Below are 26,604 nucleotides of genomic sequence, written 5' to 3'. Positions count from 1 at the left end.
AACATTGTATATACTTTACGATTGCGCTGGTAGAGGCCATGTGTAAATTTATTCTGAGAATACGGTAAAATTTAAGAATTTTGTTATATAACTTTAAGAATATAATTCATATATCTCGGTGAGCAAAAAAAGCAATAAAAATTGATGGTGCCAAACTGAAACCTTACTTTAGCGGGCAAATATGCTCGCAAATGCAAACTTCAGCGCAGACCTCAGTATGACAGGGCTTGCAGCGCTTGGTACAACCAGCTGGCACATTATTGCCGCATTTTGAAGGGCAGACCAATACAGGAGTTTGAACAGTCATGCAGGCCCTGCCTATGGGACATGAAGGGGCGATTGAGTCGTTGTAGCAGCCCTCAGGATTGTTTTCAGTATTGGTCAAAGTCTGGGCAGCAGCCAAGGCAGTGAGGAAAAGAGCAGATGCAAGGAACTTCATTTTTATAGTTTTTAAAAGTAGTGCTAAAAATTACTATAAAGATGGAGTAAAAAAAAAGTTAAAGAAAAATATGAAACAAGATGGCTGGGTTTCATATATATATTTCTATTCAACATTTTTATTAGTGTGCTGTGAAAAAATAACAAAAAATAATATTAATTTCTGGACAGCTGCACTCAGCCACCTAAAGCCTTGCACAATATTTGTTTTGTCTTTGTCTTTGTTACATTCACCATGTGCACAATTGTTTACAAAAAACTCCTATGTCTCACTTTACTGCTTATATTTTTAGTATTTCTTTTATTATCGCTTGTTTAATAGATACAAAGTTGAGAATACAAAGAGGGTAAATATAAAAAATGAATTTTAGAACACCGCTTGAACCAAACATCCTTCTAAGCAGAAAGTATCAACAAAGGTGAATTTTGATGTTGCAAGGAACAACTAAAATAAAAAATAGGAGAGCGGAATACGAAAATAGGGTCTCTCGAATGTTTTAATTTGTTTTGTAAACATTATAAACATCTACACCCTTGACAATATATATATTATTCCCCCTCCTCCTCCTCCTCCTCCTCCTCGGCGTCATGTGTATTGTTTCGGTGCCTGATATTTCCCTTCCTCATGGCCATCGCCCTCCGATCCCTACGCTGAATCAGCTGTTTTTTGCGATTGACAAGGTTAGCCTGCTTCTTGCTGGCTCCAACAGCAGAGCCAGAAATATTGTCACTCGACTGATATCTCTTGATCAGTCTGAGCTCTGTTTCCCTTCGATCCACGTCCATTATCTCCGCCATCCCAGCCATCCCAGCCATCCCAGCCATCCCAGCCATCCCAGCCATCTCTGCTATCCCGGCCATCTCTGCCTCCTCCTCCATTCCTTCGTCTTCAGAGGATCCTTCCATCCTAGGTATCTGCGAACTGACAACCTGGCCTCTGATATCGCGATGTTTCAAATTCCCCAAATTAACAGCCTCCCTGCAGCAGTTGTTCTCCATAAATGCCACCACCAAAAACACCATCTGCTCCAGCCTTCTCTTGATCTGTGGCACAACCTGTTGCAGCTTTGTGTCCTTGGCCACCTTGGAGTGGTTGCATATATTCTGCAATATCCGTGTGGATTTCTGGATTCGATTGAATATAGCTAGGATACTCTCGCTGTGAAGCAGGAAGAGTGAGTCCATAGTGGGCATAATGAGCTTGATTATGTGGTCTATCAGCGTGTGACCGGATTTTAGTGCCAAATGGAGGATGGTGCGCTGGAGTTGCGGATCCAGTTGCTGTTGCGTAAGCTTATTCAGAGAAAGCCAGCTTTCCGCCACGCGGTTGGCGTAGAGGAGCGCCGAGGACTGTGACCATAGCGTGGTCTTGATGGTTTGTCCGAGACTATGCAGGACAGCCTTGTAGTATGTTGGGAACGTTGCTCGCGTTGTTTCGGTTGATTGGCCGGATAAAAAGCCGGGGAGCGTCTCCGTGGCGTACCGGTGGATGAGATCCAGCCGGTTGTGCGGGTACCGTAGTATATGCTGAGCAATCACGTATTCTAGATCCACAGGTTTCACTCCATTGTCTGAGTAATTCAGAATGTTCTGCGCCAGGCGGCTGATGCACCCGTCCATAGATTCGTCGCGCTCTGATTCGGACAAGCAGCTGGCTTCCTCGGCAGCAGCAGTGGATTCGTGGGTGGATAGTGTGCGCGCGCCAATGAGAATGCGCAGCAAAATAGTGCTGTGCTGCGCTGTGGGCATCAGCGAGGTAAGCGACCAGAGATAGTCGAAGGCGCGGCGGACCAGGGCGTTGGGTTCTAGGTCCTTCAGCTCGGCCATATCTGTGTGCCCACCTTGCGCGGCCAGTACTCCCAGAATGGCTGTTGTTTCTGCTGCACCACTTTGCAAGCCGTCCCAGTGCATCACAGAGGACATCACACCTAATAGTCCGTCGATGCATTGGTCAATCTGGTCCAAATCGCCATCATCGTCCAAGATAATCCGGCGATGCGCGTTGGCGCTGTCCAGGGCGGCGCCCATCTGGATGTTGTCGCGGTGCTGTGCGCTGACCGCCAAGCAGCCCGCCAAGTAGCGCAGCAGCGCCGGCAGCAGCGGCAAAAGACCGGCCACAATCTGTATGGCCGAGCTGGCCGACGTGTTGGAGCCGAACGTTGCCAAGTTGCAGTGGGTGGGCGCGCGCACGCCAAAGCCGCGCCTGTTCTCAGTATGGCGCACGAGCTTGACGCCCAGGATGGAGCCGAGCTCGCGCACGACCAGAGCCAAGGCCGGCGCACTCAGCAGAGCTCTGGGTGCATCGAGGTCGCTGCTGCCAATGAGCAAGACGCGGAAGGCGGAGAACCCAAGCTCACGCAGATACACGTGCGGCGATTTACAGAAATCATCGCTTGCCCCGGTGCTGGCAGCACCAGCATGCGCAGTGCCGGCGGCGGCAGATGCGCCAAACTTGCGCTTGCTGCGCCCACGCTTCGCTGCCGCAGAATCCACCCCGGACGGTGACAACAGCAATGGTTGGGTGCCGTCAATGAGTTTGCGTGTGTCATCCTGCGAGAGGAGCAGCCCGCCAAGGTCCATCGTGTGCGTGTGGTCGGCCAAGTTGGATCCCTGAGCGCTGATTAACTCGGGGCGACTCAGTCTCAGCGATGCGCCGTCCACCGTGCGCATGCTGGGCGCGTCAGCGAGCTCAGCAACCAGGCCGCTGACCATCGGGCGGAATTCATGTGGCGACCCAGCAAGCGATGTCGCCATAGCCATCAGGCTGGCCTCAATATGCGGCAGCTGGTTGGCGCGCCGCGCAACGTGCGTAAGGATCTCAGCCGAGTGCTGGTCGGCAAACGCGTTGATCAGCTCGCGCACCCAATTGACTGCCACATACAGCGACGAGCACAGCGTAAGCCGCAGCTCGGCAGTCCATGTGTTGGCGTGCACAATAAGGTCGCTGCGCTGATCGGTGGGATCGGCCAGCGTCGAACCCGCAACCATGGCTGAGCAGTCGTCGGAGGCGTCGTCCGGGCGGTGCGTGCCCGTGGGCGAGATTGGGGGCAGAATGTACAGGCCGCAGACCAGCAGGGCGTCGATCTCGCCCAGAGACCCATCGCCCAGCGCCTTCTCGCATACCTGGATAAGCCTCAGCAGTGACGGCAGACAGGACAGCAGGCAGCCGCGCAGTCGCGGTACGCCCTGCTCTGCCTTGTCGCCGTCTAAATGCAGCGCGTCACCATTGTGGTTGAGGATGTCCAGAATTGTAGGCTCCTCCTCGTCCAGCCACAGCGCCGGCGCCGGCGGGCTTTGCAGCCCGTAGCGCTCCGTGAGCAAATCAGGGTCGGCCAAGAAGTGCGTGGCAAACGTCGACGACACATTCTCGTGCAGCCACGTCAGCAGCTGCGCGTGCAGGCCCCTGGTCTCGACAATGTGCGCGAGCTCGTCGTAGGTCATCGAGACGAAGGCCCACGACTGGTGCCGCGCCGAGTCCATCAGCATCTCTAACAACTGCACGGCACGGCGCAACGCTTGCAGATTGATAGACGCTGCCGACGCCGCCTGCGTCGAGCTGCCAGCAGTCGCAGAGTCGGCCACCGTATGCTCGGGTGCGCCCAGCTGCCGAAGCAGCGAGACAGTGCCAACGATGCCGATGCGGTTGTACTTGGGGTACACGCTGGCCAGCTGCTTGCGCACAAAAATGTACAGGTCGCTGAATATGCTGTCGCTTGCACCGCCCTGGCCCAGCGTCGAGAGAATGCCTAGCGAGTCAAAGATCACGCGCACGTGCTCCAGCGGCAGATTGTCGACATAGTCCAGGAGGCCTTTAATGAAGACTGCGAATGGCCGCAGCTCGCATGGGTTCCGCTGCGCCAGCCGCAAAAAGATGCGCGCTGCCGTGTCAATCTCGTTAGCGCTGCCGCTGCCGATGTGCACAGCCAGCTCGCCGGCGATCTCCTGCCGCTGGTACATGCCCATGCATGCAAACGCTGCCGCCAGGATGCCTGCCGCCACGCGGCTGCCCTGGCTGCCCAGCGCGCTCGTGCGGACAAGCCAGCTGCCCACGGCCAGCAGCGCTGGGAAGTGCGCCGAAAAGACCGCCGGAAACCGCGCAATGACGGCCTCGAACAGGACCGGCGTGTACGCCACGCAGCCCGAAACTGTTGAGTCGATCTTCGCGCGCAGAAGCGTCTCGACACGCCGTGTGTGCGCGGGTATTTGGTGCAGAATCAGCAGAACCACCAAGTCCAGCGTTGTGTGTGTGCCCACCTTGTCTGTGTCCTCAGCAATGACGCGCAGCCAGGCATCCCGCAGGTGCTTGTGCGAGCGCAAGCTGGTGGCGATTACGTCGAAGATAAGCACGTCCGGAGAGTGGTTCGCCGACGCCGCTACATCTTTGCCGCCGCCTTTTGACGCGAGCACAATGCAGTCCAGATCAAGTCTCTTGCGGATGCGCGAGATCAGCGACGCTGCGCCATCGCTTGTGACGGAGTGCAGGAGAAACTTGACCATGACCGGAAGATCCAGCGGCTCGGCCGAGATGAGATGGCCAATAACAGAGCTGCGCGCGTCTTGCAGCAGCACCGGCCCACAGTTCAGGCTGCCAAGCGTCTCCAGCAGCGGCAGCATAAGCTCGGGTGTATCGCTCAGCATGCCAGCCAGAACCTTGGACACCTCAGTGTTGTCCGAGTCCGAGATAATGTCCGGGAGCGCCGACACAATCTCGCTCTGCATCTCGGCCGGCACAAACCCTAGTGTCTCCAGAAGCTTCTCTGTCAGTTCGGCCGAGTCGACAATGTAGTCGAGCCAGCGCAGCTGCCGGAGCACCTTGATCGACGTCTTGGTTTCGTCAGCGGCCTGCTGATCTTCAGTCCCAATGAACTCAGGAAACTTGTCCAGAAGCAGGCCGATCAGCCGTGACTGCAAACTGTCGACGCCCAGAAGCAGCCGCACAAGGCTTTCTGGTTGACCGTACACACCTCGCACTTGGTCCTCCTGCGGCTGTGTCACTGGGTCAAGGTAAAGAGCGATGCTATCCGATGCCAGCAGACCCTCGATGCAGTCGCCCACTACTTGCGACACTTGGGCGTTTTGCCGGATCGCCTCGCTAAGCTTGTATCTGAAAAGCGCCGTTGACGTGTGCAGAGCGGGCGCCTTGTCGCTGAACATCTCGATACCGCACCGCAAGAGTATGTCCGAGCAGGATTCCAACTGCATTGTGAGCAAAATAATATTAACTATAGAATGTGTTGTCGTGAAATAAATATAAAGGGTGAATTGGAATTCAACGCTCGTGCGAACCTGGAATATTTCATTTTTTGATGCGAAGAGATCGATCAAAACAAAGACTGCGCATTTACACAAGCAAGTAAGCAAGTAAGCAAGCGAGCGAGCATGTTTGCTTGCTTGGTGATTTGATCGGCGATTAGGTGCGATCATTTGTGAGCTTTTGGTGTAAACAAAAAAATCTGGCGTAAAATTACACAAGTCAGTTGGGACGCGGGGATACAAAATAAAAGAATCAAAATAAAAAAAATAAAAAACGGTTTACGCGTTATCACTTTCATTTTTCGTTTTTTATTTTTTATTTTTTATTTTTTATTTTTTATTTTTTATTTTTCGCACGCTTTTATATATTTATATATTTTCATTTAAAACTTTCATTTCCACATTATGAGCAATCGGACTTCGAGGCGAGCCAAATCGCCAGCCATGCGCAACAATTTCAGCGACATTGGCGTAACCGGCAGGTACGTTTTCAACACAGAGAAAAAACAAGAACTAGAATTAGTTAGTGTTCAATCCAATTACTTTTTTTCTATAAACAAACGCATGCATGCAAACTAACACTACCTTTTCTGCTTTGTATTTTTATACCAATTAGAAAAACTGGCGTCCGCGCTGCTGGCGGAGTCACCGTTGACAACGACGGGCTCGAAAACGTAGTCGAATTCTACAATAAAACCTCGCCAACACAGCCCGCCAAACCAACACAGCCACAGCCACAGACGCTCCACGCACTCCTCAGCCCCACGCCTATCCGCAGCATCCCGGCGTATGATACGCTGATGGGGGCCCTTGACATGGGCACGCCCGAGCAGCGGCCTATTCTCAGAGTCGATGCGGAGGAGGACGAGGCCATCCCGACGCCCCTGCAAACCCGAACATTGAGAGCGCAACTTATGAACGTTACTGAGAAAGAAACCACCATTACCACCGCTGTGGCTGCGCCGGCGCCGGCGCCAGCTCCAGTGCTTGTGCTATCGCAAGCCCCGGTTGCGACAACGGGTGCGAGTAGGAGAATGACTATGGTACAGAGCAAGGTGCAGAGAGAATCGTGGGTCAATTCGCCGGTCAAGAACAGGAGGGTCACTATGGGCGTTACGCAGAAGAGAGCGGATCCAGGCGATGAGCTGAACTTTGGTCCCGAAGATAGCACGGACGAGTTGAATTTTGGACCATTAGAGACACAGTCGAGAAAAAAGTTGAACGGAGCGAGTGCCACGGAGAATAAGGCTGATGAGAATGACAATGAAGAGGAGAGGTATGTGCATGTGGAGGACGCCGACCAGAAACTGAGTCCCGTAGAATCTGCCGCCGACAATGACAATGAGGAGGAGGAGGAGCCGCAGTTCAACCTCAGTGAACCCGAACAAGATGATAACGAGGTGCCCGACCAGGAGCCCGAGCAGGAGATGCCTGAGGATGAGGTGATCCCCGATTCACAAGAGCCAGCTCCTGAAGTGTCTGAAGCAGAGCAGGATCCCACTCTCGAAGACCAGTCGGGCGACCAATCCGTCGACCACTCCGCAGAGCAGCCTCGGCGCCAGAAACAGATAAAAGCCAAGTCAATGTCTGCCGAGCAGCCCATACGGCGCAGCACGCGCGCCACGATTCAGCCCCTGGCGTACTGGCGCAACGAGCACGTCGAGTATGAGTACAGCTCCGGCCCGTTACCCGGCGTCCCCGTGCCCAAGCTCAAAAACGTCGTGCGAGTGCGCCAAACTGCCGAAGAGAAAAAGTACGCCAAGAGGCGCCGCACTAAGCACTCCTTGCCATCACTTCGTCATATTCCGCGCAGCGAGTTGGACCCCTCCGACCGCGGCCAATTTTTCTATTACGATGATGAGAACTACGGCTTCCCCGTCAAGGGCGATTCGTCGGGGCGCTATGGGCCTAGGTATACAGAAAAGGCCAAGGCTAGGGGATCGACGAAGCGCTCGCTGGATGACATGGACGACAACGACGATATCCCCGTGGACGAGCGGCCCAAGGTGGTCCTGATGGGCGATGGTGTGGAACGCACGCAGGAAATAGCCATTTCGCGCCAGTCCATCGAGTGGTCCAACATGGACACAGAGAAGGACAAGTACAAGGTTGGTATGGGGTTGTTTGTTGAACAATCAGAGGGCTCCGTGGATGCCAGTTCGGGTGTCATTTCCATGGCCGTCGGCGGACAGAAACCCGCGAGAACTGCGGGCCCAAGGACGCTGTTTTACCTGGTCACTTCGGGACAGGTTGAGGTCCAGGTGCACGGGTCTGTGTTTCGTGTGGGAATGCTGGGCCAGTTTATGGTGCCCAGAAACAACACATACTCTATTAAGAATGTCGGCACGCATCCGGCTCAGCTCTATTACGTGCATGTCAGTCCACTGGAATCTGTCACGGAGAATGTACAGAGCGGTGGCAGTGCTGCTGCCGAGCATAGCGACAGCGACATTGAATAAATAAAAGTTTCCTTCACTCTTTGTACCATTCTTTTTTTTATCGCTTCTATTTTCTCTTCTTTCGTGACAATTTAACCTTGTCAAAAATATTTTATACAAGATATTTTAATTCCGAACATTGTCTTGCCCTGAAGTGTGGGCTTGACTGCGTTATGACTGGCGGAATGTCCAAAACGGTTTTTTTATACTTGGCTTAGCACCAATGTACATTGCTTAAAATAAACCATATATATAAAAAAGTTTGAAAACATTGGATGTGTGCTTAGAAAAATACACACAATAAAAATGGGTATGCAAATGTTGCGCAGCCCGAGGACATGGAAGTGGATGATGAAGTTGAGAATCCTGAAACAGATTTCCATCCACATGCTGATAGATCGAATATGGACTAGATCATGGTGTATTAAATCAGGTGCCAATATTGACATCTAGGATACATTGTCTGTTTTGCAGTGCATTCGAATGGGCGTACACAAATGAAGAGTACAACAATAACATATCAGAGACTGGGATGTTTGCAGAAGAACAATTTCTCGCCAACGGAGTGCACAACTGGCGGAGTGCACAAGGACGGTGACCAGACATATATATAAGACGAGGCCGGCCCTAGTAGTATTTTAGAAACATCAATAATAAAACCTTTTATAAAATCACCCCTACATTTCTAACACTAGATAACTAGTGCTCCTCACACCCCCTCTTATTATAACACTCATGCAAATTTCTTTATATATAAAATAATTACACCCTTTTTAAAAGGCTTGGCATATGCATGCTCGACAAAATTGGCATGTGCATATTAATAATACCTGGCCAATTATTTGTTTAAAACCAAAAATGTTGGTAGAGTTAATAAAGCAAAATGACAAAAGGCAAAGGCTTTACAATCTTGGGAAAAGTAGACACTATTTATTTTTTAATAGACTGCAAGGTGCGACTTATTGTAGGTAATTTTTTTTCGGAGCGGAAGACATTTAGTAATGACACTGTAGATGCTTGTACGGATGAAAATCTGCAAAAAATGTACAAAATGTATTTATTTGTATAAATTGTTTTATTCACAAAACGTTAACCAACTCTTATATTATTTATATGCTAGTCCATTTAATAAAATAAGTATGCTTGGAGGAAAACGTGTCTTCAGCGACAGCTGTCGTGCTCTATAAAAATGTGGATCTAAATTAATATATTTAAGTATCAAAAATTACTTAAAGAACTGAAAAAAGGGACAGCGCTGCCCACACAGCGCTGTAAACATCATGGTGTTCCTTGATGTCAGCCAGCAATAACAAAAATGTGTATAGCGGCCATGAGAGCAATCTTGATTCTTGAAAAGGGAAGATAATGTCTTGGAATGTGTGTTGGCCACCACAACAGCAACCAGCATATTATTATCAAACACACTAGAGCCACTGCACACCTTCACTTTATAGAACTGAGGACAGGCAATTTCTAAAAAGAAACAATGGTGGCCAAACGAGGCAGTAACATGCTCTTTTTATGAAAATCACCCTGAACCAAGGGGCTAACAACCAAGGTCTCAGAAACCTTGTCCACCTTTTTTTTATTGGTTGACAGCATATTGCAAATATTTGTGCGGCTTATCCATGTTATTCCAGGCACTATGTTCAACGTCGAGTAGGTCAACGAGTGTATGTGTGGCGGATGCCAGAAAGGTGTAATGACGTCTGAGAGAGCCAAAAATGAGGATCATTAAGCACCCGAAAATTACAAAGCATCAACAGATTTTCGACTTCTTAAGTATGCTGGATGTCAATCACAGTAAATAAACTGATGGGTGATGGCGAGACAAGCTCTTTTAAAATCGGACCTAAAAATTCTACCATCCTCAACTTATCACATAGTTTATGCAAATAGGTAGAGGTCGCATTGGGCAGGCGGATGCTCCTTAGATTTGGGAACCAGTTGCCACAAGCAAGCATCTACATCAAAACGTTGAACAAAACATAATTAAAATCATAAATTATCGGATTAATGCATAAATTCAAATTCTTGGTGACAATCAGAATTACGCAATTAAAATTTTCAGAATATTGAAAATCAAAAAATAACTGAAAACGATTCAAGATAGCATTAATTTTTCCTCCTGCGCACGATCTTTACACAAAAAACAATGAAAAAACACTTTTTGTTCTCTCGTCTTTCAGTTCTTATTTTCCATCGTATATATTATATTAATTTCATTTTTCGGTATGCTTACAATGATGCTACAAGCGCTCCGAGCGCGGCCCCTCCAGCTCGCGCCCCGACATGCTTCGCTCATACACACAACCACGCATAACTTGGCTGGTGCCCCGCTAAGCGCCAAACGTGAGGAGAAAATCAAAGAGCAGCAGAACCGGCGATCCAAATGGGCCGACCTCAAAAAAGGCACGCACCGTATGCGGCTCACCGCCCTGCAGACTGCCAAGGGCGGTGGCGGTCGCAGCAGCGGCGGCCAATCGCAGCACCTAGAGGCACGCATGCGCCGATCGCGCGACCAGCGTGCTAAATTCGACAGCGCGCGGGACCATATTAATCGCACGACGGTGACGCAGGAGGAGCGCGGACTGGCAGAAGCGAGAATCCTGCGGCAGCGGTCGAGGGAGTTGAAGAAAAGGGGCACCCCCGGGTTGGGGTTCACTCCGGCACGGTTCCGGCTTATGCCGGTGGAGAACGAGACCGGTACAGATGTCGTTGCGCTTATGCAGAAGACCGATGGGCGCACGCGGAGTGTCGGAGCAAGGGAGGTTGGAGAGATGGTTGACAAGGCGAGGTTTGCCACACTGGGGCTGCGTGTCGATGTCGTCAAGGCTGTGGAGAAGATGCTGGATAAGGAGGACCTGCGGCCGACAGAGATCCAGGCGCTGGGCATTCCTGAGATCCTCGGCCGCACGCGTGTCGGCTCCTCATCCTCATCCATGGGCGCTGCGGCGCTGCCCAATGTGTTTTTGGCAGCAGAGACAGGCGGCGGAAAGACCCTGGCGTACGCGTTGCCGCTCGTGTCGATGCTCAAGCAGGAGGAGGACAGCGGCCACCAGCGGCGCGAGCGGCGGCCGCGCGCCCTCGTCATTGTGCCCTCGCGCGAGCTCGTCAAGCAAGTGGCCTCAGTATTTAAGCATGTCGGCCATGAAGCCAAGATCCGCACGATCGCCATGCACCTGGGAACGCCCCGCCGCCGGCTCCGCGACCAGGTCGCCCAGGGCCCGATCGACATCCTCATTAGCACTCCCGGCGCTGTCATTGAGTACATGTTGCGCGATCCGGTGTTTTCGCCTGCCGATATTCGCCGCCTTGTGGTGGACGAGGCTGACTCGATGATGGACTCGCACAGTTTTGGAGAGCAAACCACTCGCGTGCTGGACCTCGTGCGCAAGGCTAACGAGACGCAGGGCAGGCGCGAACAGGCAGTATTTGTCAGCGCCACGCTGCCCAAGCTTATCCGCGAGCAGATTATCCGCAGATACCCTGATGTTGTCCACGTCACGACAAAGGCCCTGCACCGCGCGCCACAGAAGCTGTCGCAGACCTTCATTGATGTGTCCAAGGACTATCAGGGCCACAGGCTCAACGCCCTGTGGTTTGTGCTGCGCACGGCGGCCGTAGACAAGCATCTAATGATCTTCTGCAATAGCAAGATTAGCGCCAACCTTGTATACCGCCAGCTGTATAGGCGGGGTGTGCCTAGCTTGCTGCTTGTCGGGTCGACGCCGCCACCCAAGGGCGTGGAGAGCTGGCGTGAGCGCAGGGAGCAGGATAATGCGGTGCCCAGAAGTGATGCGCGCAGGGCGCCCAAGGGTGCGGATGCCTGGGAGAAGGCCACGTGGGGTGCCGACCAGGAGCCCCTGGCCGAGGAGGACGCTGACGTGGAGGAGGACGCTGATGTGGAGGCGGCCCCTGAGCCCATGAGCGGCGTCAACGTCAACGACCTGCGTGCGCCTATTCCGCGATTCAACCGCGAGGAAGTCCTGCAGTCGTTCTACGGCTCCGACCCCATTCCCAGCCACTTGCTTCCGGTGGACATCAAGCTCGATGACACAGAGTCCTCATCCCAGCCTCAGTCGACACAGCAGCAGCAGCAGCAGCGCAAGATTATGGTGTGTACGGACTTGGCGTCGCGTGGGCTGGACACCACGTGTGTGAGCCACGTTGTTCTGTTTGACTTCCCAACCACGGCCATCGACTACCTGCACCGTACGGGGAGAACTGCGAGAGCTGGAACCAGGGGCAAGGTGTCGGCGCTAGTGGGAAAGAAGGACCGCCGATTGGCTGACCAAATCCGCCTAGCCATCCGCCAGGGTGGCATCATCAACTAAAGTGTATAAAAATAAACAATGATACATGTGATAACCGCAGCAGGTCTGACTGACTAACTAAATATATTATTTTTATTTGTTCACACGGTTAAAAAATATCTGTTATCTTTCGCCGTCTTTTACGAGGGTGATAACTGTTTACGTGCAATTATTTTTATTTTTTAATTTTCTAGATAAATAATGCAACCTGAACGCACAGACATCAAAAATTTGAAACTTTCAATCTATAAAAACCATCCACCTTTTTTTATTATTGCTCTTTACTTTATTTCTCCGCTCACAAACAAAAATAAAGAAAAATAATCCTGTTTATTTCAACTATTCTACAAAAGGCCTACGAAAAAATGACCGATCAACAAGTCACCCCATTCGTCAGCCTCGATGACTTTGAGCGCTACGCAATGCGCAACCTAGACCGCAATGCCCTCGACTACTACCGCTCAGGCGCTCAAGACATGCATACGTTGCGGTCCAACCAAAGCGCCTTTGACAAAATAACCCTGCGCCCACGCATTCTCCGTGATGTTTCCCAAGTAACCACCCAAACCACCATATTATCCTCCCCCGTGTCCTCGCCCATCTGCATTGCGCCCACGGCAATGCAAAAAATGGCTCATCCCGAAGGTGAATGCGCAACAGCGCGGGCAGCTTTGGAGACCAACACATTGATGTGCCTGTCGTCCTGGTCCACCACCAGTATGGAAGAAGTAGCAGAGTGCACGCGCAGCAGCGGCAGCAGCAGTGGAGCGGAAAGGTGGCTGCAGTTGTATGTATACAAGGATAGGGGAAGCACCAGAAGGCTGGTTGAGAGGGCGCAGGAGGCCGGGTATTCGGCCATCGCGTTGACTGTGGATACACCCTTTTTGGGAAGGCGGCTGCCGGATATCCGTAACCGATTCCAGCTGCCGCCGCATCTGACTATGGCGAATTTCGCTGATTCCGGCAAGCGAGAAGTAGGCAAAGTGGAGGACGCCTCGGGGGCGAAGAATGCCTCGGGTTTGGCTGCATATGTGGCTTCGCAGATTGATCCGACGCTGAGTTGGGAACATGTGCGTTGGATCAAGCAGATTGCTAGTATTCCGGTGTTGCTCAAGGGCATATTAACACATGAGGATGCCCTGTTGGCTGTTGAGGCCGGAGTTGATGGCATTATTGTTAGCAACCATGGTGGTAGGCAATTGGACACGGTGCCTGCGACTATCGATGTGCTGGAGGAGGTTTGCTTGGCCGTGCGCGGCCGCATACCGGTGTTCTTGGATGGCGGGGTCAGGCGCGGAACGGACGTGTTCAAAGCGCTGGCGCTGGGTGCGCGCGGCGTGTTTCTGGGGAGACCTGTGTTGTGGGCCTTGAACTATAATGGCCAGGAAGGGGTCGTCGAGATGCTGCGAATGATCAATGAGGAGCTGCGGCTGGCAATGGCTCTTTCAGGCTGCGTAAACGTCAGTGATATCAAAAGACACCATGTACGGGTTCCCGGAGAACCAATTCCAATGCCAAAGCTGTAGCTATAGCTCTATAGCCATTCCAGCTCATTTATTATTATTTAATATTCACATGAATGAATAAATGTTTTTATCACAATATGGAGTCGTGTTCGGCTGTTTCTTTGGCTGGTTTTGTGTCTTGGAATATCTCGGCCCGGGTGCGCTCGTACTCCGCCTGTCTCTGCTCAATCGAAACTGTCGAACCTGCCGAATGTTTTAAAGCCACCTTGACCTTGCTCCTGCCGCCATCACTCTTGACCAAAATCTTTGTAAACGACACTCTATCTGCCTCACCCGCCTCCCCGCTTTCCCTCTCGTCTTCTGCCGCCATATCCTGCTGCCCACCCTCATAAGCGACTAAATTTCCCAAAGAGCTCTCCAGGGGGACCATCTCCACACCATCTTTTTTATAAAATGCCATCTCGTCCTTGCCCCTGCCAACAACAACGTGGATCAGATCGTAGTGGTCGCCGAGCTTGTGCAGCAATAGGCGCCGGTATGAGTTTTGTTTGGACAGGAGCAGTCTCCGTTGGCTGGGTTGCAAAATGAATTGGGATACTTGCTGCTCAAATTGAAGCACGAAATCACGATCTCCTTGGTTCTGACTGAGCGCTGTGGCCAGAATGGGATCTACTGTTACCAGTTTTGAATTTGTTTGGTGCTGGGGAGCCGCTGATTCTGCTGGTTGTAAGGCTTCAGAGACGCTCATTGCTTTGTAAAGAAGAAAAAAGGAGGTGTGTAGGTGAAAAGAAAGAAAGAAAAAATCAAATAAATATATTATTCGTGTAAAATTAAAGCAAAGAGAAAGAAAGAGAAAAAATAAAAATAAAACTGCAACAAAAAATAATAAAAATAAAAAATAGAATAAAATCAATAAAAAATCTTAAAAACAATTTCAGTATTTTCCTATCCAATATTTTGTTTATTTCTCTTCATCTTCACCTCCCTCCTACGCTTTGGATCATTTTTTCTACACGCCGTAACGCTCCTCATAGACCTTCTTGGAGTAGTAAGCCGCCGATCCCGTTCCGAGAACCGACATGCTCAGGGGCACAGGTGCCCTGGTTCTCAGCGCCTTAGGTCCCATGGCAAACAGCAGCAAGGTAGATGCTGCCAGAGCCAACTCGTGTCCGTAATCCTGATTCTTCTGGATCCTTGTTCCCGCGTACCAGTACACCGCACCGATGCTGGCTCCGGCGACCAAAGACGGGATCGACCGACCCTTAGCGTATCCGATGGCTCCGCCCACTGCGCAGATGCCTGCCATGGTGTATGCTGGGTGCTGCGACATTGATTCTAGGATAAAATGGAAGAAAAAATAAAAGTGAGGGACGGATAAATGAAACGTGCTAAAAAATATAAAGAAAAAATTATGTGAGCGTTTGCTTGCGGAGAAGAAAAAGATAAAAAATAAGATAGATAAGCACTCGTTGCAAAAAGTCTCAATCTCTTGTCTCTCCGTCATCAACAGACAAGCATTATAGTCCACGCGGTTTATTATTTTGCTGATCAAAGCAAATCAACAAGCGTGTTTAAAAAATAATTTGAATTACAAAAAAAAGCCGGCTCCCGTTTTCCCTTAGTTGTTAATACGGATGGCCCTCTCGTGGTGCGCCCCGCGCTGGCGAGATACGCGGTCGACATGGTTGAGCCCAATAAACCCGGTGGCGGTCCCAGAGGAGTTCCTCATGGGCACGTCATCAGTATCCGCCGTGGCCGTAGCCGCTGCCGTTGTCTGCTGGATCAAGTCCCACAGAGACATATCATCGCTGCCCAGCATCGATACTGCCGCAGCCGCTGCCCCAGCAGCAGGCTGCAATGGCTCGGCATCGGCATCAATGCGCTGCGGAGAGCCCATCGGTGAATTCTGCCCGGTGCCGTTGTTGTTGACAACGACCATGGCCATGGACGGAGAGGAATCGACGGGCTCCTCTCCAAAGCCCTGGATGACGTGGCAGCGCTGAAGTTCAACCGTTCCGGCCGATCCGTACACTACCCCGAGGTTCTTCAGCTCCTTCTCGCCCAGACCCAGCTTGCGCCCGAGCCTTGCCCACGTATCCGCCCAGACCTCGCCAGGATAGACGCGGAACAAGAAGGGCACGCTGTGCGTGTTGTTGAGCTCGCGGTAAAAGTGAAACACTTCAATGTCCACGCCATCCCCCTGCTTGGAAAAGACATCAATGTCCATGAGCAGGTCGCTGTCTGCCTTTTGAGGCGCGGGAGATCCGTTGGCGATGCTGGTACCGTTGGTGCTCGGGAGCCGCTCAGCTATAACCTCGGCGACGCTCGGGTTGCCCATCTCAGAGATGCGCTCGGCACCGGTCAGCAAGTAGCTGAACCGGTGGTAGGAGGCCGTGTAGAAGCGCATTGGACTGGGCTTTGGCGCAGCCGCATCGGCAGCAACAGCCGGGTCCGCCTCTCCAGACCGCTGCTGTTGCTCGAGTTTGGCGTACGTGTTGTCAATAATAATCTGTGAAACACCGGTCTTGGGCACGAGGAACTCGACATGCGACTCGTCGCGCATGCTCTTGCCAACACACGTCACCCGCACCGAGCGCATGTTCTCCATCTGCGCGAGACTGTACTCAAGGCGCTCGTACATAACCGTGTACTCGGGCAGGCCGTCGGAGTTGAGCGCCGGCTGCGTGTACATCGAGTTGGGCAGCATATCGCTGAGCACAGTCGACATGATGCGCCTGACAGGCTGCCGCGGCTGGCCCGTCGGGCTGACCGTGTAGAAGCGCAGCTTGAGCGGGTCCTCCGCGCCGATCTGGCCTGCAAGCCACTGCGCCACGTTGTCGTAGGGTAGCTTGTTGCTGGCCTTCAATATTGGCATGTCGTCGGCCGCCTGGCTGTCGCTGTCGCTACCGTTATAGTCATCCTGGTCCTTGGAGGCGGGCCGCGGCACGAAGCGCACGCAGACGCGGTGCTGGATGTCGTCAAAGTACTCGGGCACCGTGGCAAGGTACTTTTGCGTACCTGGAGCTGGTGCCACCTGGTAGCAGATTATGTCGCCGGTCTGGATCTCGGCCTTGCTGAACGAAAGGCTGACATCCATTCTCTCGATCAGCGACGGCTTGACCTCCTCGTACAGAATGATCTGCGTGTCTGCGGGCAGTTTGGCCATGCTGAGCAGCGACGGCTTGATGTCCCGGATGAGCTGGCCACTGTGCACGTACATGCTGCCGATGCCGACCATGCCCATGTCAGGGTCGTAGAACTTGAGGTGAATCAGGGACAGCCCCTTGGGCACGGGCGTGGCCATGAAACCATCGGGCATCGCCTGCGTGTCGCGCAGCTCGCAGTAGAAGCGCACCTCAGGCCACTTGAGCGACCGGGTCTCCTTGATCTGTGCCAGAGTCTGGGACATAGAGTCATCCAGCAGCGGCGCGTCGCAGCGGATGGTCTTGTTGAGGCGCCCAACCATCGACCACAGGCGGAATTCCTCAGGATCCCTGCCAATGGCATTGGCGTAGTGCTCCTTGAACTCGCCCAGCGTCATTGTGCGCGGCATACGCTCGCTGAACAGCGGGTTGCTGCTGGGCTGGCGCGGGCCAAACTGGCACAGGTCAAAGCCCTGGTGGCCGCGGAACTCAAAGTTGCTAACAACCTTGACAGCCACCGTGTTCGCCATCTCCTGCTTCTCGCGCTGCCGCCGCACCAGCTCATCCTTCTCCTGCTGTATTCTCCTGAGCAAATGCTCAGGCACGGGCGCCTCATCGGTGCTCAGCACCCTGTCGCGCTCGGACTCGCGAATGTACACCAGCATGTAGGCGTTGGTGAACCGCTTACTGATCGGCCGCGCGCGAGTGCCCAGCTGCTGCGGCTGCTGGGGGTGCTGGGTGTCTTTCGTGAACTCGCCGCCGTAGTACTCCTCGAACACCTCGTCGCCCGACACTGGCACCACACGGTCGTCATCAAAGCGGAACCATTTGTTCTCGGTGGTCGGGCGCAAAAGCCCAAAGTAGTGGCCGCCGTGCAGGTCGCCACTGTGCACGAGGACGCCGTGCAGGACATAGTTCCACGACTTGCTGCGGTCGGCATCCTCCGAGAGGAACTCGCCCAGATCGATCGACGGCGGGAACTCGTGGCGGTCGTTGATCTTGACCATCGCATCGCGCATAAAGTCGTACTCGAAGCGCTTGAGCTGCAGCTGCAGCACGGGCGGGAATGACTCGAAGATCACGCCCTTGCGCGCGTCCTGCAGGCCGTGGCCCTCGGCTTGGTACTTATTCTCGCCGTCCAGCATCTCGACCTCGCAGTAGTTGGCGAACGAGTCGCGCAGCGTGCTGCAGCCCTTGACGTTGAGCGAGATGTCGTAGTAGTTCTCGACCCGCGATGACTCGTAGTTGACATTGACACAGCGAATGTAGCTCTTCATCTTACCCTCAAACAGGTTAGCGACTGCGCCGTCCACCACGGTACCCTTCATCTTGGTCTCGAGGCTGTCCTGCAACACGCGGTTGAACTCTTGTACGTCGTGCTGCATGAACGACTCGAGCGAGTCCCAGCCAAACGACTTTGTCAGCTCAGTCGTGTCTACGGGCTCGCTGCTGACCTGCAGGTTGTAGAACACACGCTGCAGCGCCAGGGCGACCGACTTTTTCGGGTCCTCATCCTCGGTCGGAATCTGGTACACAGCGTTGCGGAACTCATTTGTAAAGTACAACGACTGCAGCAGCGAGTTCATGTAACAGGTGGCGCCCTGGTTCCGCAGCCCAACATGGCCTGTGTACTTGCGCGAGTTGTAGTTGTGGAAGTTGTGCCAGAGCACGCCCAGCGGGTCCTTGACTATGCGCACATATGCGCTAATGCGCACGCGGCCCTTGTCCAGCAGCGCCGGCGAGCTATCGTCGCTGGGCGTGATCATGTGCCGCAGCTCAGCAAAGCGCGTGAACCCCCAATCCGACTCTTCGGCAGTGAACCGGTGGCTCGTCACGCTTTTCTTGAACATGCTGGGGTCGTCCATGTTGGACATGGCCAGCCCAAACGTCGCGCACGTGTACCAGTCGTCGGCCTCTCCGTGACTGGCCTTGCGCTCGATGTACAGCGACACAGTTTCGGGCGCCTGGTTGCCGCGCGGGAACAGCAGAATGCTCCAGTCACGGCCGCCGACCGTGAACGTCTGGCTGATTGCGCGGTCCGGCAGCTGCGACCAGTCCTCAATCTCCCAATGGAAGTAACCATGGCAGTGCTCCTCGAGTTTCGGCTCCAGTTTGACGTTGGCCTCCAAGAACTCCTCCTCTACAAAATCAAAACAAATGCGGTGGCAGCAATGGTGATGTCGGTTGAATGTTTAGGAATAAAAGCACGCAAAGCTATATTTTTCCCTTGCAAAGCTCTACAAAGCAGCAATGGAGGGTGCTCAAAAGAAGGAGGGGGCTGTACAACACGGCCATCCATTAAGCAAAGGGCGCACGCAGCATGCCGTTCTTTTTGCTGCAAAACGATTGGAATAACAATAGGAGGCTGAACCCTGTGCAGAACAGCACAATTAAACAAAAGGCATTCTAAGCAAGAAAAAAAGAGGAGAGAAAGGGTGGAGAAACAGTGGCTGGGCATGGCGACGGCGACGACGACACTCGCTTGAATTGTGCATGTTTTTACTTGCGTCACAAGAATCAGCTTTATCAACAACAGGCATATGTGGCATATGTGGCATATATAATGCCGCAAGCCTTGCTGTTGGGATTCCTCATCTGCTGGAATTCAATTTGGAAGAAGCAGCAAATAAAAAAGCGCATAAACGCGTGTACGCCTGGCCAGCAGAAAAAGTAAAACAAAACTTACCATTAATGGTCGACAGCCCGCTGTAATACCTGTTGGCTGAAGTGCTGTTCGAAACAATGATAGTAGCGTCGTCGTCGTTGGCACTCGGCAAGGGAGACGGTTGGTGTTGTGGCGTTTGACTATTGTCGCGAAGTGACACGACCTCGCTCGCCGTGTAAGTCAGAGTGTCATTCTCGCCGTCAGAATTGTGGTCCATCTTTGAAATACTTATTTTTTATAATGTGTAGAGTAGAAAATTATATGTAAAAAACACCTTTGAAAATTCAAATTTATTTATTCGAAAGAACAAAAGAACAGAGTATTTTTTCAGCGTATTCTGACCTAAAAAATATTAAAGCAAAAAAGCTAATTTGCAAACGGAAGTTTGCAAATTGCTTCGGGACTCCACTACCACCATTTTTTTGGGTTTTGGACCTCATCCGAATGCGAGCTCAGCGCATTTTCCCTTTTGCATTTTCTCTTTTGCATTTTCTCTTTGAGTTGTGGCACGGGACATCACAGCAAAAAAGAAAAAAGAAAATAGCTGTTTGATTGGCCGATATAACTATTGTCACGTGGATTGGCCCAGTTGGAAACGTCACTGTCACTTTTGTGTTAATAGGGTGGCAGCCATTATCTAAGCATCAAAAAGTGCGGCTGTTATGCTGTGTTCACTCAGCTTGCCTCGCTCAGTCTGCGCAAAACATGTTCGTGGAATCGAGAGATGAAAAATAAGTTCTAGAATGTTTTTCTGTGTGTAACGCATTTATGCAGCTAAGATTTTGTGGTTGTTGTCCGCTTGACCACTTGCTCAGCCCTGTTTCTCGAGTATAAAAAGGAGCACGCGCGAGTTCTGCTTTCAACTTTTTGTTTCTTTACAATACAATCATTTTTATTTATAATTTCGATGAACTGTTCACAATTTTATATTTATTTTTAAATACACGCACATTTATGCTATCGCACAAACTTTGTAGAGCCGGCCCGCTCTCTTCTTGGGCCACCGCGAGCGCGATTCGCACGACTACAGCCACAACTGCCCCTGCCGCCAGGGCGTCGCTGCTGGTTTCTGGCAGAGCGCAGATCGGTCAGCGTCGCTGGTTGCTGACCGCCATTGGGAACCGCAGCCACTATATGACTACGAAGCCTCTCACCGCTTTGGCTGCCACAGCCACTGTTGTTTCTCGCCGTGGTTACGCAATGGGTCCTCAGGGATTCCGGATGGCCCAGGAGCCGGCCGCGCCTGAGCCTGGAGAGGCGCTGAAGAAATACGGCGTAGACATGACCGAGCTCGCCAAGAACGGTAAGCTGGATCCGGTCATCGGCCGCGACGACATCATCCGGCGTGTGATTCAGATTCTCTCGCGGCGCACAAAAAACTCTCCTGTGCTGACTGGTGTTGCTGGCGCCGGCAAAACGGCAATTGCCGAGGGTCTGGCGCAGCGCATAGTCAAGGGCGAGGTGCCCGAGAGCATGAAGGAGAAGCGACTGATTGCGCTTGATCTGGGCGGGCTAATCGCCGGCACAAAATTCCGCGGCGAGTTCGAGGAGCGCCTCAAAGCAGTGCTCAAGGACATTGAGGACGCACCGGACGTTATTATCTTTATTGATGAGCTGCACATGCTGTTGGGGCTTGGCAAGACTGACGGCGGCATGGACGGCGCCAACTTACTCAAGCCGGCGCTCGCCCGCGGCACGCTGCACTGCCTGGGCGCGACCACGCTGGACGAGTACCGCAAGTACATCGAAAAGGACGCCGCCTTAGCACGCCGCTTCCAGCCGGTGATTGTCAGCGAGCCCTCGGTGCCCAGCACAATCTCGATCCTGCGCGGCCTCAAGCCTAAGTATGAGGTGTTCCACGGCGTGCAGATTGCTGACAGCGCGCTTGTCAGCGCAGCAACACTTGCACATCGCTATATTACCACCAGACACCTGCCAGACTCGGCCATCGACCTGGTTGATGAGGCGTGCAGCATGCTGCGCACGCAGCAGGAGAGCAAGCCCGAGCCGATTGAACAGCTTGACCGTGCCATCATGACTATCCAGATTGAGCTCGAAAGCCTGAAAAAGGAGCAAGACGTGGCCAGCACGGAGCGCCGCGACACGCTGCAGAAGCTGCTCGAGGACAAACAGGAGGAGTGCAAGCGGCTGACTGACCAATGGGACACGGAGCGTACCGAGCTCGACCGCATAAAGTCCATCCGCAAGCGCCTTGATGTTATACAAAACGAGCTCGAACAGGCGCAGAGATCGGGAAACTTTACCCGCGCGTCCGAGCTGCAGTACGGCGCCATCCCAAAGCTGCAGGAAGAGCTCGCCGGCCACAAAGAAAAGGCGCACGGGGGCAACTTGCTCAGCGATCGGGTCACTTCGGACTCGATTGCGCAGACGGTCTCACGAGCCACAGGCATCCCGGTGTCGTCATTGCAGCAAAGTGAGAAGAAGAAGCTCTTGCAAATGGAAAACGCGCTGAGGAGGCGCGTAGTCGGCCAGGATGTGGCTATTTCGGCCGTCGCCGAGGCCGTTCGCCTCAGCCGCTCGGGACTGCAGAGTGACCATCGCCCGATTGCTTCGTTCATCTTTGCCGGAGGCACAGGCACCGGAAAGACCGAGCTGTGCAAGGCCCTGGCCGAGTTCCTGTTTGACACCGAGTCGGCCATCGTGCGCATCGACATGAGCGAGTACATGGAGCGCTTTTCGACGTCACGTCTGATCGGCGCGCCGCCCGGGTATGTGGGTTCCGAGAACGGCGGCGAGCTGACCGAAGCCGTCCTGCGCAAGCCGTACTCTGTCGTGCTATTTGACGAGATCGAGAAAGCGCACCGTGACGTGGCCAATCTTTTGCTGCAGGTGCTCGACGAGGGCCACTTGACCGACTCTCAGGGCCGCAAAATTGACTTCCGCCAGACCATAATTGTGTGCACCAGCAACCTGGGCTCGGACCTGCTAGCCACTGACCCTGCGGCTGATCCAGACGCTCCCGAGTCTGAGGTCGTCAGCCCCGCCATTCAGTTGCAGATCAAGGGCATGGTCGCTCAGCACTTTAGCCCCGAGTTTGCCAACCGCATTGACGACCTGATTGTTTTCAACCGGCTTTCGCGCCATGCTATTCGCCAGATTGTTGACGTTCGTCTGGCCGAAGTGCAGAAACACCTTGACGATCGTCGTATTAAGCTTGAGGTCTCGGACGATGCCAAGGAGTGGCTGGCCGACCGCGGCTACGATCCCGTGTATGGCGCTCGCCCGCTGAACCGTGTGATTCACAAGCGCCTCTTGAATCCGCTCGCGCGCTGCCTGATCGACGGCAGCATCTGCAATGCCGAAACGGTCAAGGTGCGTGTTGAGGGCGAGGGCATCACCCGCGAGCTGGCGATAGTGCAAAACCACAAGTCCAACCCGAATGTCGGCGAGAGCAACGACGGCGAGCATGATGTCGATAACCACGACGCTGACTTTACCGAGATTCCTCCCGCAAAGGAGTAAGGTGCTAGCGTGCTGGTGCTTTTTTATCTTATTTTTCCTACTATTAGAATTACTGAATATAAAATATTTTGTTTTGATAAAGCCACCAATACATAAATACCAATACATCTATCCTCAAGCTGGGTCAAAGCCGCGTGTTGTCAATCGAGCAATAATATAAATACTTTCAATTGGCTGAGGCTAATATGATTTATTTGCTTATTAATTTATTTCTTAACTCACATTTACGTAGCGAAAATGCAGGAAATATATTCTCGATGCGAATGCCTCCTTTGGGATTTTTTGCTTTTATCAATCCACGCATTCACTTTTCTTCAGTTTGTCCACTGTGATATCCAAGCCACAATTATTATTATTTCTACAACAGCACCTATTATCTACTCAAATACAGCAAAGCAGCAGCAGCATCAACTAGATAAAACATAAAAAAATATAAAGATGTAAAGTGACATTCAAAATATTGTATTTGTGGTTTCATCGTTGTTTATCCATTTTCCACCATAAATTGCTATTTATTCACACATTATTTAATAAATTGCACAATTAGCTAAAAAAAACAAATAAACATTATTATGGTAAATATTTTCTATGCTACTGTTCTTGCTGCAGCCGTAATGGTTGGTGCCCGGGCTGGTATCAACGGCACCACTAGCAACCCTACTCTCTACATCTTTGGAGATTCACTTTCGGACATTGGAGGCATGAAAAACAAAACATTTGGCATAATTCCTCCATGGCCCTTTTGGCAGGGCCGCTTTTCATCGGGACCCCTGTGGAACGAGTATCTGGCCAAGCTCCTTGGCTACAACCTGATCAACAAGGCTGTCGGCGGAAGCACCTCTGATGTTTCTAGCTCTTCTCTTACAGTGTACTCAATTATCAATCTGCCCATCTATGTCCCAAGCACTATGGACCAGATAAATGAGTTTAAATCAAGCAGCCCAATGTACAAGGCTTCCTGCGTAACCGATGACGACATTGTCATACTTGCTGTTGGAGCTGATGATTTTTTGGCCGAAATGGTCAATCTGTCGACGAACAAGCTGACTGTTGAGAATTTCTCTGAGACTTTATCAAACAACATTGTGTATCAGTTGGAGCAGCTCCGCAGTATTGGATTCAAGAGAATTGTTGTCGCCAACATGGCTGCCATTCATTACACACCGTATGCAGATATACTGGGTATGAAGGATGTGGCCAATGTTACTATAAACTACTATAACAAACAGCTGGCCATCAAGGCCAATTCCTGGGCAAGCAGTGCCCCTGGGCTAAGCTTATTTGCAATTGCTGATATTGCTGGATTCATCGAAACCACACTCAACTCTTCCGATATTATTAATTCCTTAGGAATCACAAATGCCGATTCGGCTTGTTTGGGCGGAAATACGCTGAAGCTGGTAAATTCAAAAAACAGAATGTGGATGTTTATAAGCATGCTTTTTAATGTAAGCGAGACACTGATGTGCTCATCTCCAGAGAACTCTTACTTTTTTGATGTTCTTCATCCGGGTGAAAAGATTACAAGACTGTTTGGATATTATAGCAATGCACTTATCAAATTCGCTAACATTGGCAAGCAACTGCCTCCAACTAAAGCTAACCTGCTTGCCATCATCAACAAGTACAATCTTGGATCCACTGTTGTCAAGCCCGTTCAAATAATGAGATATGATCCATTAGCCCTGAACTTGGAGTAACAATACTGGTAATTTGTTGGTGTTTTATTAATTTATTTTTATATAATAAAAGACAGTGCAATGCTGTTTTTTTTATTGACGAATGTCATTTTATTTTGTTTGCCGAAAGAGTTTGATTTATAAACCCACCTCTAAAGCAGTATTATAAGGATCCATTATTATTTCTGTGATGATGTTTATGACGATTTTCAACAGAAATGCAAGGCAAAAATAAAATAAAAATATGTCAAACAATATAACATAGTCACAGCCGGAATAAACTTTACAAATAGATTGTTCTCCAGCTTTGCATATATGCGTGGCTTTTTGCTAAAATCGATATCAATGTTTATCGGAGATATACAAAACAAAGGCAAAATGGGGAGTGTGGCAACGTTTATTGCACACACGGCGATATAAGGTGTTAAAAAATTAAGGCATGGTGCCAGAGCCTTATGTGTATAAAATACAGAGATAATTTACCTCCAACCAAAGCTGCGCCCATCATCTCCACTTAAATATTTTCTCTTGAATTTATTTTTCTTATAATCGACATTTTTACTATAATGGTTTATAAAATATTTATATGCGCGATTTTCATGCTCGGGGCGTTTGCTGTTGGACAGGCGCAAACAGTAAACAATTTACCCAAGGCTTTTATGCAAAATAAACCCGACATTGGTTTGCTAATGGTGCGCCAAGACACACTGCCAGCTGCGTCCGTCTCATACAGTGATAACCAGCCCAATGAATATCCGTCGTATGAAAATTGCGTCAAGAGTAACGGTGGTGAATCGTTCAAGCGCGCGTGTAATTATTGCAGATGCAGTTATCTCGGCTACGTTGGTTGCACTAAGATGTTGTGTCCTGATCCAGCTATCAATAGCGCAACACCGCCCCGGCCAACCGGTGCAGACCTCAGCCAGTACACCAGCTACGACCAATGTGTGTCAATCAACGGCAGTTCGTCCTTCAAGCGTGAGTGTAACTCGTGCACTTGTGCAAGTGGTGGCGCTATAGTATGCACTAAAATGACATGCGTAAAGCCAAATTTGAACAGCCCCATTACTGTTGAGCTGACTAGTGCTAGCATAGATAAGGATGAAGGTTACGAGAAATGTATTCGGGATAATGGCGGTGCGTTTTTCAAGCAAGATTGCAACCGTTGTTTCTGTGGAAAGGGCGGAGTTATTGGGTGTACACTAATGGCATGTCCTTCTCTGCCAGCTTAATGATTAGCATTTTACTTATATATGTTTAAACTAAACAATTGAAAGCACATTATGCACATATTCATTATGCCTGCCAAAACTTTGTATGATGAATTGCAGGTGTTGGCCTCTCTTTTCTTTGTGGCCAACTTTGTCACCTCTGTATATCGGCAACTAGCCGAAATACAAGGCCACAGAAACACAACAACAAAATGTGTTCCCTGGCTTCACCTTTTCTTATTTTGGAGAGAATATAAAATTAGTCTAGTTATTCAATTCACTTGTTAACATATATATACCTGCTAATACCTGCTACAAGAACTGCCTCACGTGTCTTGGCAAAGGACAAAAGAATCATCCTTGGGCACTCAGTTTTTTCTTGCATTTATATCTTAAAAGTAAAGCATGGCCTAGAAGGGTTTAAACCAGCTTTCAGCTTGGCCAAAGGCCAATCTGTATTTTTCTCTTAATTTTTTGTTTTCTCTTATTGGGTTTTGGCCAATTAATAGATC

At 51.1% G+C, this 26,604-nt stretch overlaps 12 protein-coding genes across 12 annotated transcripts; 7 read left to right on the top strand and 5 right to left on the bottom strand.

Moving 5' to 3' along the window:
* Positions 1 to 585, bottom strand: BX661DRAFT_187673 (uncharacterized protein). Its single transcript, XM_051537284.1, has one exon. The coding sequence runs from the start codon at positions 437 to 439 to the stop codon at positions 164 to 166; it is 276 nt and encodes a 91-aa protein (XP_051389332.1). The 5' UTR covers positions 440 to 585; the 3' UTR covers positions 1 to 163.
* A 152-nt stretch (positions 586 to 737) lies between these two features.
* BX661DRAFT_187671 (Fanconi anaemia protein FancD2 nuclease-domain-containing protein) lies at positions 738 to 5,744 on the bottom strand. Its single transcript, XM_051537283.1, has one exon. It carries the CDS (start codon positions 5,638 to 5,640, stop codon positions 988 to 990), a length of 4,653 nt encoding a protein of 1,550 aa, XP_051389331.1. The 5' UTR covers positions 5,641 to 5,744; the 3' UTR covers positions 738 to 987.
* Positions 5,745 to 6,037: 293 nt separating this feature from the next.
* On the top strand, positions 6,038 to 8,374 carry BX661DRAFT_207375 (uncharacterized protein). Its single transcript, XM_051538660.1, has 2 exons — positions 6,038 to 6,173; positions 6,308 to 8,374. Exons 1-2 carry the CDS (start codon positions 6,097 to 6,099, stop codon positions 8,148 to 8,150), a joined length of 1,920 nt encoding a protein of 639 aa, XP_051389330.1. The 5' UTR covers positions 6,038 to 6,096; the 3' UTR covers positions 8,151 to 8,374.
* Positions 8,375 to 12,222: 3,848 nt separating this feature from the next.
* BX661DRAFT_187666 (P-loop containing nucleoside triphosphate hydrolase protein) lies at positions 12,223 to 12,526 on the top strand. Its single transcript, XM_051537282.1, has one exon. The coding sequence runs from the start codon at positions 12,245 to 12,247 to the stop codon at positions 12,464 to 12,466; it is 222 nt and encodes a 73-aa protein (XP_051389329.1). The 5' UTR covers positions 12,223 to 12,244; the 3' UTR covers positions 12,467 to 12,526.
* Positions 12,527 to 12,617: 91 nt separating this feature from the next.
* Positions 12,618 to 14,006, top strand: BX661DRAFT_61041 (GOX 3). The gene has a single exon (XM_051539316.1). The coding sequence runs from the start codon at positions 12,811 to 12,813 to the stop codon at positions 13,969 to 13,971; it is 1,161 nt and encodes a 386-aa protein (XP_051389328.1). The 5' UTR covers positions 12,618 to 12,810; the 3' UTR covers positions 13,972 to 14,006.
* Positions 14,007 to 14,041: 35 nt separating this feature from the next.
* BX661DRAFT_200485 (single-stranded nucleic acid binding R3H) lies at positions 14,042 to 14,659 on the bottom strand (the record flags this gene model as incomplete). The annotated part of the gene is made up of 1 exon (XM_051538415.1): positions 14,042 to 14,659. The coding sequence occupies one exon, from the start codon at positions 14,657 to 14,659 to the stop codon at positions 14,042 to 14,044; it is 618 nt and encodes a 205-aa protein (XP_051389327.1).
* A 75-nt stretch (positions 14,660 to 14,734) lies between these two features.
* On the bottom strand, positions 14,735 to 15,375 carry BX661DRAFT_187663 (transmembrane proteins 14C-domain-containing protein). Its single transcript, XM_051537281.1, has one exon. It carries the CDS (start codon positions 15,239 to 15,241, stop codon positions 14,921 to 14,923), a length of 321 nt encoding a protein of 106 aa, XP_051389326.1. The 5' UTR covers positions 15,242 to 15,375; the 3' UTR covers positions 14,735 to 14,920.
* Positions 15,376 to 20,082, bottom strand: BX661DRAFT_187661 (uncharacterized protein). The gene is made up of 2 exons (XM_051537280.1): positions 19,741 to 20,082; positions 15,376 to 19,194 (listed from the first exon to the last, which is right to left on the bottom strand). The coding sequence occupies exons 1-2, from the start codon at positions 19,934 to 19,936 to the stop codon at positions 15,530 to 15,532; spliced, it is 3,861 nt and encodes a 1,286-aa protein (XP_051389325.1). The 5' UTR covers positions 19,937 to 20,082; the 3' UTR covers positions 15,376 to 15,529.
* A 525-nt stretch (positions 20,083 to 20,607) lies between these two features.
* BX661DRAFT_187660 (P-loop containing nucleoside triphosphate hydrolase protein) lies at positions 20,608 to 23,315 on the top strand. The gene has a single exon (XM_051537279.1). It carries the CDS (start codon positions 20,674 to 20,676, stop codon positions 23,200 to 23,202), a length of 2,529 nt encoding a protein of 842 aa, XP_051389324.1. The 5' UTR covers positions 20,608 to 20,673; the 3' UTR covers positions 23,203 to 23,315.
* Positions 23,316 to 23,395: 80 nt separating this feature from the next.
* BX661DRAFT_187659 (uncharacterized protein) lies at positions 23,396 to 23,693 on the top strand. The gene has a single exon (XM_051537278.1). It carries the CDS (start codon positions 23,440 to 23,442, stop codon positions 23,626 to 23,628), a length of 189 nt encoding a protein of 62 aa, XP_051389323.1. The 5' UTR covers positions 23,396 to 23,439; the 3' UTR covers positions 23,629 to 23,693.
* An 81-nt stretch (positions 23,694 to 23,774) lies between these two features.
* On the top strand, positions 23,775 to 24,902 carry BX661DRAFT_173123 (uncharacterized protein; the record flags this gene model as incomplete). Its single annotated transcript, XM_051533837.1, has 1 exon — positions 23,775 to 24,902. The coding sequence occupies one exon, from the start codon at positions 23,775 to 23,777 to the stop codon at positions 24,900 to 24,902; it is 1,128 nt and encodes a 375-aa protein (XP_051389322.1).
* A 747-nt stretch (positions 24,903 to 25,649) lies between these two features.
* Positions 25,650 to 26,212, top strand: BX661DRAFT_61011 (uncharacterized protein). Its single transcript, XM_051539315.1, has one exon. The coding sequence runs from the start codon at positions 25,739 to 25,741 to the stop codon at positions 26,111 to 26,113; it is 375 nt and encodes a 124-aa protein (XP_051389321.1). The 5' UTR covers positions 25,650 to 25,738; the 3' UTR covers positions 26,114 to 26,212.
* The last annotated feature ends 392 nt before the right edge of the window (positions 26,213 to 26,604 follow it).

Source organism: Kickxella alabastrina (assembly GCF_025024165.1).
Source record: "Kickxella alabastrina strain RSA 675 chromosome Unknown BX661scaffold_26, whole genome shotgun sequence".
Classification (NCBI taxonomy): domain Eukaryota; kingdom Fungi; phylum Kickxellomycota; class Kickxellomycetes; order Kickxellales; family Kickxellaceae; genus Kickxella; species Kickxella alabastrina.
This window is presented reverse-complemented; position numbering and strand designations above follow the sequence as displayed.

Coding starts and splice junctions, on each gene's coding strand:
- BX661DRAFT_187673 (XM_051537284.1), bottom strand. CDS start 439: ATGAAGTTCCTTGCATCTGCTCTTTTCCTCACTGCCTTGGCTGCTGCC.
- BX661DRAFT_187671 (XM_051537283.1), bottom strand. CDS start 5,640: ATGCAGTTGGAATCCTGCTCGGACATACTCTTGCGGTGCGGTATCGAG.
- BX661DRAFT_207375 (XM_051538660.1), top strand. CDS start 6,097: ATGAGCAATCGGACTTCGAGGCGAGCCAAATCGCCAGCCATGCGCAAC. Junction 6,174..6,307: donor GACATTGGCGTAACCGGCAG/GTACGTTTTCAA, acceptor TATACCAATTAG/AAAAACTGGCGTCCGCGCTG.
- BX661DRAFT_187666 (XM_051537282.1), top strand. CDS start 12,245: ATGGTGTGTACGGACTTGGCGTCGCGTGGGCTGGACACCACGTGTGTG.
- BX661DRAFT_61041 (XM_051539316.1), top strand. CDS start 12,811: ATGACCGATCAACAAGTCACCCCATTCGTCAGCCTCGATGACTTTGAG.
- BX661DRAFT_187663 (XM_051537281.1), bottom strand. CDS start 15,241: ATGTCGCAGCACCCAGCATACACCATGGCAGGCATCTGCGCAGTGGGC.
- BX661DRAFT_187661 (XM_051537280.1), bottom strand. CDS start 19,936: ATGGACCACAATTCTGACGGCGAGAATGACACTCTGACTTACACGGCG. Junction 19,195..19,740: donor CGGGCTGTCGACCATTAATG/GTAAGTTTTGTT, acceptor TTGATTTTGTAG/AGGAGGAGTTCTTGGAGGCC.
- BX661DRAFT_187660 (XM_051537279.1), top strand. CDS start 20,674: ATGCTATCGCACAAACTTTGTAGAGCCGGCCCGCTCTCTTCTTGGGCC.
- BX661DRAFT_187659 (XM_051537278.1), top strand. CDS start 23,440: ATGCAGGAAATATATTCTCGATGCGAATGCCTCCTTTGGGATTTTTTG.
- BX661DRAFT_61011 (XM_051539315.1), top strand. CDS start 25,739: ATGTTGTGTCCTGATCCAGCTATCAATAGCGCAACACCGCCCCGGCCA.